The 10,400-nt window shown below is 34.7% G+C and overlaps 1 protein-coding gene across 1 annotated transcript in view; it reads right to left on the minus strand.

The window, feature by feature from the left end:
* UBR2 (ubiquitin protein ligase E3 component n-recognin 2) overlaps window positions 1-10,400 on the minus strand; it is a 195,953-nt gene that overhangs the window by 63,769 nt on the left and 121,784 nt on the right. Inside the window, 9 exon segments of the mRNA XM_012640800.1 lie at window positions 529-782; window positions 1,622-1,715; window positions 3,744-3,943; window positions 4,406-4,584; window positions 4,916-4,996; window positions 5,104-5,213; window positions 7,853-7,955; window positions 9,683-9,837; window positions 10,250-10,298. Coding sequence (XP_012496254.1) covers window positions 529-782; window positions 1,622-1,715; window positions 3,744-3,943; window positions 4,406-4,584; window positions 4,916-4,996; window positions 5,104-5,213; window positions 7,853-7,955; window positions 9,683-9,837; window positions 10,250-10,298 — 1,225 coding nt within the window.

The raw sequence follows: 10,400 nt of genomic DNA on the forward strand, positions 1-10,400 counted from the left end.
ATTAGTATCTGTGCATATAGGGTAGATAAATAGTATAATTCTACAATGAGAAATGAAGTTCAGATTTGAATAGTAGAAAGTATCAAATTCATATTTCAAATGAGTATGTCCAATACTCCTATTAACAGAAAGAATCCTAAAAATTATAAAACAGAAATTTTCCATTTTAAACATACCAAGAGATTTTCATTTTCTAACCTGATTTTTAAAGCTATTGTTGACCAGTAAATTGCAAAAAATTGTATTCAATAAAGTCAGTTTGAGCTGCCCCATATCCCCCATCAGTTTACTGAGCATCTCTTGAAAAGTATGAGGGAGACATTTACAGTAGGGTCCCTAGAAATAAAGAAGATATTTCGTTTTCATGAATACACAGGAAATTTATAGCTGCTAAAGTATTTATGACTAAGAAACTGTTAAATTTTGACCTGTTCCTAAAAACCAAAATCATATTCCATAGGTCTGCTAGAACAAATGACTAAATAAAAAGTTTGGAAAAGTATCTGGTTTCAAACATTATGCAATTACCTAGAGTGAGCTCCTCCTCCTGGTTTATTATTTTTTTTTATCTTGAAAGCAAACTACTGCTTTGTTATAAGGTGTTATGAGCCAAAACTTACCTGTTGAAAATGTTTCTTGGAGGAAGCAGCAGAGGAATAACAGTATTACTCAAGCATTCACAAAGGGGGCAAAGGAATTCTCCATTTTCTACATCATAACTCGTATGTAAGCGTAATCTCTGTTGCCTTCGTTGTTCTTTAGCTTGAACGGAATCAAAATACCTTTGCAATGAGAGAACATGAGGTATCAAAAACAACGGTAATTTATTTCGATGAAAGTCACAAGCTTCAACATTTGAAATAGTTTGTTTCCACAAATAGTTCAAAAATGAAAATCTTAAAATGAATAGAATTATTTTTAACACAATTTTTGAGTTATTTTAATACTCAAAACAGATTAAGGAGTTCTAAAACAAGAGGGGGAAAAAAAAGACTGCCTTGCAAATAAGCATTCACAAAGCAGCAAAAGAAATTTCCTGGTGCCACTGCTGTCGGGCCACTTCCCCTGAGCCGGTGGCTACTTGTTAGGGGCAGTTCTTGGTAACTCAGTGCACATGGTAACTATTGATTTGTTGGTTTTGCAGAAGCACAGAAAGCACCAAGGTAGAACAAGTTCAGGATTTTCTCATCTTATCACAGGGAGCCATTACAATTTTGGGAAGTAACAAAGCAAGTACTAACACCTTCAGAATTAAGAGTTGTTCACCTTGAACCCAAAGAAAGACAGTACCCTTCTAGGGTTTATACCACTGTAAAAATTCTTCTTCATCCATTTTGTTAGCTAACACAGATTCACTTCCTTCTTTGAAGGGATAAAGAAGAGACTTAGATATTAAGCTACATCAAAAAATGTATTTGACATACTATGAAGTTTCTAAGTCACTCCTGTATATCTATGACAAAGCAAATCATTTTTGTTATTAGGGAATGATATGCGGTTTTTTCTTCAACATCTTTAGTTCTTTTTCCTTTTAGCTAGAATGGAATTTCCTCTATTTAAAAAATTCAGTTTTGAGCCTTCATATAAGCTTCTCTTGACTAATATTAAGAATATAAATTACCTTTGCCAACAATGGGCATGCATAATATGCCCACAGCTACCAGTGTGTGTTCCGCAAGACAGATCTGGGTGCGTGAATAATGGATCATATTTTTCTGCATTACAAAACAAACAAAAGACAAAAAAACCCAAGCATTTAATTTTCCTATAATAAATATGAAATTTTAAATTGTAAAATCCTTGATAAGGACTTGTAAACTTGAAATGAAATGAAATACTAGTTTATTCCTTTCATTTGAGATACCAATGATTTATGCAAGAACCTAGATTATTTAGAAAGCAAGACTCTCCAATGTTCATCATCCTGAGCAAATTAATTAAACATCCCTGAATTGTAAACTGAAATTGGAACTCTGTATTTAAGTATATCTAATCTTTTGAACATTTCATACTTCCAGGGCACTGTGAGGTTCCAATTGCCTCCATCATGCCCTAAGCTCAAGGTAAAAGGGATAGTCTTCATGGGACTGCGTTAAATACATTCAGGGCAGCTGGGTCACAATGATCTCTAATAAAAAAGATGCTTTGGGCGCTCCCTAGAGGAGAGTCTGCCTAAAGACACTCATGCAGTGAATAACCATAACCACTGTACCACAACCAAAGTGAAAAAATCTAAGCCCACACCAGACTAGATGGAAAAAAATGTAATTCAGTCTTTTGTTCTGGTGCTAATTTTTATATTCAAAGGAGATGAAAAATGAAGACAAACAAGACAGATGCCTGGCTTCTTTTGGAATTTTCTGAATTCTCTATATAAATTAGTATAATCTTGGAAATTTCTTAACACTTTAGAAAGAATTACTTGTTTCAATTTGCTTTATGTACTAGAACAGTGCAAATGTCACAGCTTTATAAAGAAAATCTTTTATGATATAAATTGCAAAAGCATTTGGAAAATCCACTTGTAGCTAGCCAAAGTTTTCTCTTTGGGAAGTAACAAATTAAATAAAATTAGTAATTTCATCTTTGTCCTGGAATGAAATTTATAAAGCACCTAGTTCAAATGACCATTTTTAAAGATGAAACAGATGAATGTTTCAAAACCTAGGGTGCTTGAAAGCCACACTATGAAGACTTTCCTTACTGAGAGAAGGCAACCCTATCCGTGGGCTCTCAAACTTGCTTTTAGTCCTGCAGTATAAAACGCACTGGCTAAAGCAGTGCTCTGGAAATTCCTAAGACACAGTTCCTACTCTCAAGAAGTTTACTATGAATAGATACCATTGAGGCATATGCACATAGAACATATGTCTGAGAGTGGAGACATAAAGGTATCTGTGGTGGACACAATAATGTGCAGTCCAGATCCCCCTGGAGGAACAAATGACTTACTCCCCCTCAGCTGTTGAAAGAGAATCCTCGAACTGTCATCCCTATTTGAGGAAAAACCGCCTTACTCAAGGTCACACCTCTTTTAGAGGTGGCCCACATCAGTTGCTACTCACTGTCAGGGTATAAAACCGAGCCCTCTCACCCCAATTCTGGACAGTTCTGGAGGGCCATCCAGCTCAAGAGCTCCCACTGAGTTGGCTGAGAACTTCTGGGGACTGTATTATAGTTCAACTTCTCCCTTTGCCCAAATCTGTTTTCTTCCCCTCCTTTCCACAAACGTTGACCCCAGTGCTCTCCCTAAATGTCCTGCACAGTGGTCTCTATGTCAAGAATCTGTTTCTGGGGAACCCTGCCTATGGTAGTATCACTATTGTAAGCCAGAATTTGGCTCAAGGACTGCTTCTTACATAGGTAACTCTCAGCACTATTCTCAAGAGATTCCACTGTGGCTCTATCCATGAGAAAATAGTTACTGTTATTTCAGCATGTCAATAAATTAGGAGGACTTCACAAATGTGTTGAAGGACAGAAAAGACTCTAAAGTACCAAAGTATATTAATGTCACATCACAAAGAAAAACTTATCTTTGAATCCCTGCTATTGATCAGCTATGTGATTCAGGGATGATAACCTGGAGTGGTTCCACATCTGTCAAGTGGGGAATTCCTGCCTAAGACAGCACCAAGCCTGTGCAGTTATTACTAGATTAATAAAATCTCCACGTATGTGACCAACCATACTAACTGGCAGTCATTAGTAACAGAGAGGATGAGGATCTAGCTATGACTTACCTGGATCCTGAATGAATTTACTTCTGTTTTTTGATAATACAGTTGATCTTTGAACAAATGCTGCCAAGACCATTGCCCTGCTTTCCACTTTAACTTCTTGCTCCTCTTGACACAATATGCAGGTAACAAATTGTCTCTGTTCAGGGACCTGAGTTTGTGCGGGGCCCAATGCTGTAAGTGCCATATCTGAAACCATAGGGCTGTAATAAAAGGATTATGAATATAATTAATGAGCCTAAAAAATTTCTATGTTATCATAAAATATCAGACTCCAGGTATGTACATATTAACACATGGTTTCAATGACTTGAATCGCCAAGTCTTTTTCAGATATATCAAAACCATTTCCCTTAATCGTCATAGCAATCTAATATGCAACACAGATTCTACACACTCAGGTAACTGAGCCTTGTGTACTCATTCTTTTGTGGATATCAAGGGTTTTTGGTAGAAAATATTGTATTAGGTGTACACATGAATTACTTTATAGGCAGAGATTTCTAAGATTAATTCTTCTAATTGGAGGCCACAATTTTTACCTATCAATTCTACTAAGTTACTTTAGGATTAAAAGTGTACCTATAAGGAAAAAAAGCAACACTGCCCTTGGTTGAGAATGACCAATCAAGAGACTAAATAATTTGGTTTTAAAAAAATTTTACCTATTATCCAGAACAGCAGAGGTTGAGGCATCCAGTTCTAATGTCTGCTGAAAGAGTTCTTTGTTCTCATCAATGAAGTGCCGCTGCATCTCAGACATCTGGGCCATGATCTTTTCTCTGCGTAGTCTGGCAATCTCGGCTTTTCTCTTCCTTTCGGCTTTGTCTTTGTCTCTTGAACTCTGAAATTATGCTTCATTCAATTAGACCATTTGATGCTAAATACACATTTTTTTTCCAAAGCAGAAATATCTTTGTCATAAATTCTAATTAAAAACTATTCTACAATCTCACTTATTTAAACAAGAGATATGACTCAATCAACCTAACATGTTAAAGAAAAATAAAAGCCCCCCAAAATTGTTACAACAAAGAGAGATAAATAGTGCCACATTTCTTGGAGTTCAAATATTTGTGAATACTACCAACTACCAACTTGTTGCAGATAAATTTAATTTGTTCATACTGAACTTGCTACAATTTTTTGGTATTATTACACTTTACTTCTTATACCTCTTCCATTATGGTTCCTTCTGCCTCTGCCACAGGACTTGTAGATGAACTCTCCCTTATCTTCTTAATAGCATTAAAAGTCTACAAAAAAAATCAGTTATCCTGAAGCTATGAAACATTATCACAATGTATAAACAACAGATATTTAAAGTTTCTCACAAAAAGCAGAGTAATGCAGTAAATTTTACCTTTAATATCCACCTAATCATGTCTTTGTGGACTTCTAGGTAGGGAGCATTTTGTAGTGTTTCCAGCATGGCTAGTATGCTAGCAGAGTTGTTTGGCGTTTCACCAGGTTCTAAGGCAGAAAAATAAAAGATGCAATAACAACAGCTAACATTTCATAGTGCTTATTCCTATGCACAAGAATATAAATGCAGTTGCTCATAACATCTGTTGCCTATCATTTGATTACAGCTCTACTTAATAGAGACTTTCAATACTTCTTGAGAATGTAACATATTTGTAGTTTACAAACAAGTTAACTAGAATTCTTTAAGCATTCAAAACTGACTTCTTATATCAAATGATTATTTTCACATAAACTCTAGCCAAATTAAATAAAAACTCAGTCTTTTTTAAGACTGGGAGCTGGGCACAGTAGCATGTGCCTATAATTCTAGCTACTAAGGAGGCTGAGATTGGAGGATTGCTTGAGTCGAGCCTGGGCAACACAGGGAGTACCTGTCTCCAAAAGAAACAAACAAAAAAGTGTAAAAAAGATTGGCCTACCTGAGATTTTATAAGTCTAAGGAAAATGAATGAGGATGCTGGGATTATGTGGGTTCATTCACATGTCTATAAATATATCTATTTGCTCTGCCCTTTTCTTTAATAAAAGCTGGATTCAGAATGAAATAAATTTCTTCCCCCTAGGAACTCACTGTTTTATTTGAAGACAAGACATAAAATTCAAGTCCATATTTTCATGAGTACATTCAATCTACTATTAGTTGATTCAGTTTGCAGTCAGAAATGTCTGATTATTGATTTTCTTCGTTTAAGTGCTGCCACTCCGGCAAAATGTCCTCCCTTTACTAAGAGGGGAGGTGATGGAACTATGGGATTTTTAATTTTCTTCCAGATCTAAAATTCTGTGGCTGTGCATTAGGGATCTGACTCTAGATAAGGGAGAGGTTTCTTTGCAAATACAGTATCTTAATTATATAAAATGTTTAAAGAGAATGTAATGTTTAGAGAAAATGATGATTTTTTTTTTTTTAAAGAAAGAGAAAGTGAGAGAGAACCTGATATTTTAGTGATGAGTGAATGAAATTAGGAGTATTCTGTGTGGTTATTCTATTAATAAAACAAAAGCACTGGGGCCAAAGAGGGCAAAAAAATACAATGTTAATCCATAGAATACTGGCAGAGAAAAGAGTAGGGAAAAGCTGGCACCCAAGAATAGTCTTCAGTGGGGAAAGACAGTTTCTCTTCTTCTTCCCACTTACTTAGATGAGGGCAAAAAGACAAACTGGAGATCTAGCAGCAAACAGGACTACTTTCTGTCTGAACTCTGGTAGCAGAACTTAGTATTCTTAGTCATTATTGTTTAGGAAGAAATGGCACTGAACATAGTTACAGAAACAATCTTTTTCAATCAAGGCATTCACAAACTCCTATCATAGCCACCATAAATTCATTTAAAAACACCCAGCTGGGCATGGCGGCTCACACCTGTAATTCCAGCACTTTGGGAGGCTGAGACAGGAGGATCACTTGAGGCCAGGAGTTCGCAGCCAACCTAAGCAACATAGTGAGACCCTGTCTCTACAAAAAAATACAAAAATAAGCCAGGCATGGTAGCATGCACCTGTAGTCCCAGCTACTCAAGAGGCTGAGGCAGGAAGATCACTGGAGCCAAGGAATTTGAGGTTACGGTGAGTTACGATGATGCCTCTGCACTCTAGCCTGGGCAACTGAGTGAGACTCTGTCTCACAAACAAAACAAAACAACAATAAAAAACAAAACAAAAAACACCTCAGCAAATGGGTGATCACGGGTCTGAGGCAGGGAAAGTACAAGATGAGTCCAGGCAGCTTTTGTGCCGGAAAGTGAGGTGGTGCTCAGATATAAATGGAGCTGCATGAAAAAGACACAGATGCTGGCAAATAAACTCCCACTGACCAAAATTGGCACAATTTGCATATCATAAGGAATAATAATTATAACTGACTATAAAACACTGAATACATAAAAATCCATAAGTAACATTTTTAAAAAACTCTCAACAAAGAAAAAAGATTCAAAGTGCCACCATTGCAGGTAACTATTAGACCAACTGCTTATTTTGAAAATTAATAAAAGGAAAAGCTTTTCTTTATAAGATGAAATATTATATCTACAACAAACAGTTCAAAAAAGTGTGTAAATAGAAAAGCAAATATTGCAAAATATTAACTACTGAATCTAGGTGGTAGGTGTATGGATGTTTACTGTACAACTCATTCAACTTGTGTGTTTGAAATTTTTAAAATAAAAAGCTAGGAAAAAACATCTCCCTAGCCATAAAAGTCATATTACTTTATATAAAATGATAATCTAATCCCCTATAGCTAATTTTCTTATTTTCAATACTATAGAATCTTAAGATAACAGCAACAATTTAAAATCCTGATAGCATACTTTATGTTTTTAAAATCCTAGATTTTAAATGCATGGGCTATATCAATTTTAAACTAAGGACCCTTCATTTTTTTTATGAATTAAAATATATGTGTTTTAAGTATGTATAGGCTCTAGGTATTTTTAGAAAAATATATTAGGATCTAACAGAGCACCTTTAGTATACAGATAAATACATACAGCCTCAAGTATCTGGATTCAGTATTACCCAATTAGAATCTGTATGATAAAATAAAAGAAGTTATGAGTGATTATTTACAAAAAAATCACTTATATCTTGAGTTAGTTTAGTAAAAAGTATATATACATACTTGATATCTTCTGAGTGAAGGTAAATGTTACTACATGCTCTTCCATGATATTCTCTAAATGTTGTTTTTCTTCTTGTAGTGCCATTCCAATTAAATGTAACACCTCAAATAAAATGTATTGTAACTTTTAGTAAGAAAAAAATCAAGTACGTATTTTTATAAATAGCAAAAAGAATTCATTCGTTATTGAAGATAAATCAAACTTATATTAAAGACTAAATGCAATAAAAAATTCAAAGTACTAATTTTTATTACATTAAAAGACTGAGGTTCATTTTCTAATAAAGAATTCTTGGCAAGGAAAACAAAATTTTATATTTGAGTGAGGAAGAAAGTTCAACAGCAAATTCTTAGGATAAGCTAAAATTACCACCAGGTGTGACCAGCAATTCATATAATATATAATTTTCAGTTTTATTCTATACCTATATTAGTCTTAAAAAAATCTGCTAAGAATCAGTGGCCAAATAATTACAAAGCTGAAAGTATTTATCACGTAATTATCCAGTCTATGATACCGCCTAGTTCAATTTCTCTAAGGATTAAATCTTAATCATCTGAGAAAGAGACATACTTTTATCTTTAATGCCACATAGTTTATAAAGATATTTGTAGTTGTTCAGTATATCTCACAAAATATTCCTTACCAGGCTTCTAAGAAAATATGTAACTACCTTGAACGTATTTGCATTTTTACTGCTTTTAACCTGCTCCCCACGTTTTGAAGGAGATACATGTGGTGTCTCTATATCTTTCCCTCCACATAGGGTGACTGTGGTTGTCAGAGACTTGGAAGAACTAGCTTAGCCTGAATGACATAAAGCAAATGTACACATATGGTAAATACTGTTGACTCCTCTTTTCTCCATCATTTCCCACAAATCTTTTGCTCGCATAATGCTGACAGTCTCAGTACACCGCACCTTCCTGCTTTTACATATTAAATATGTTTATAAATGGGAGGGGGTGTAAGTATACACACACCTTAGCCAACGAGATACTTGAGCCTGCTGAGATAATCAAAAGAATGGTAGCTTCAGAGGAAGGCTTGTCTTCATTTGAATCCTGGCTTTATTGCTTTCAAGTTATATACCCCTCAAAGAACCCCTCTGAGCCTATGTCATCATCTTTAACATAGGAAAAAACAGCTTCCCTCTAGAGTTCTGAGGATTACAAATACTGTACACAAAGTGCCTAGCAGAGAATAAGGCAGAGTAGGCATTCTACTAACTGAATAATTATCATTACATTGCTTACTAGTTGAGTAATATGGGAAGTTAACTGAACCTCACTGAAACTTGGCTTCCTCGTCTACGCAATGGAAAAAGTTACATCTGTTCATAGGGGTGTTGTGCAAATTCAATGCAATAATGTAAGAATGATTTACATTAAAGCTATAAAGTAAAATGCAAACAAGGTTCCAGACTTGCCACCTATTAGCTATAGGACCATAAGTTCTCTGAGTCTCAAATTCTTCAACTGCAAAATATGAATATTGATGAACTCAAGGTTTTTTTTTGGGAAATAATTAAATTAGAAAGATAACACATTATACCAATATCGAGTACTATATATATATAAAGACCAGGACCAATCAAGAAGGGATAGATTGGCCAATGGGACTGCAGTAATCACAATCATGTGGTATAAAAAAATCTGCCAGGCACTTCTTTTCATTGTCAGACACAGTAACAGTAACAATATTCTATATTTTAAATTGAGGTAACAGTGCATGTTTGTCCTAATGTTTCTGGGTACAGATACTGACAAGAGTATTTTGCTTTTACTGCAAAACACTAAAATATGAATAATAAATGTCTTCAAACCTACCCTTTGCAGCATGGACTCTGACCAGGCATATCCATTATGTCCCACAGCCCACTGCAGAATTGTTCCCATGATGCACAACATAACATCTGACTGCAAAATGTTAACCAGACTTGCAAACAAAGGGCAGAATGGAGGCAAAACTGGAGGTGGAAGTGCTGAAAATAAATTCGTTACTGGTTTCTTTTATAGAACATATTTAAAAAAAATCCCTTTGTTACTTTTGATAGTCTTTACTTAAAGAATGTTTACATCTTAAAGCCATATTTTGCCTTCTCAAAGTCAAATGCATAAAAACAGCTATTTAAATAGCAGCAGTACCAAGGAAAGCCTTTCTTTTCTCTGGAAAGGTCTTAAGTCCTGAGATAAAACCATTAATCCAAAGGTGAGTCAGTACAGACTATTTCTATATTAACGTATTTAGTATTCCTTCAAACAGAAGAACATTCGCTCAGAAAGCTTATATTTAAATCTTTTATTTTACAAGTAAGAATCATCATAGTTGATAGGAAACAATGTTTAACAAGTAAGAGATAGGCATAAGATTTTTAGAATGAAGATTAAAAATACCTGTATCTTCTCTATTTTGTCTTTTCAATTTCCGTTGAGCTTCTTCTGCCTAATAAAAAACAAAGTAATTTGGACAGGGAATTAGTAACACAAAACAACTTAATATCCAAAACTAGTGACATAAGTAAATCATTTTTGCTGTATTATCCTC

Source organism: Propithecus coquereli, unplaced genomic scaffold (assembly GCF_000956105.1).
Source record: "Propithecus coquereli isolate 6110/MARCELLA unplaced genomic scaffold, Pcoq_1.0 Scaffold158, whole genome shotgun sequence".
NCBI lineage: Eukaryota > Metazoa > Chordata > Mammalia > Primates > Indriidae > Propithecus > Propithecus coquereli.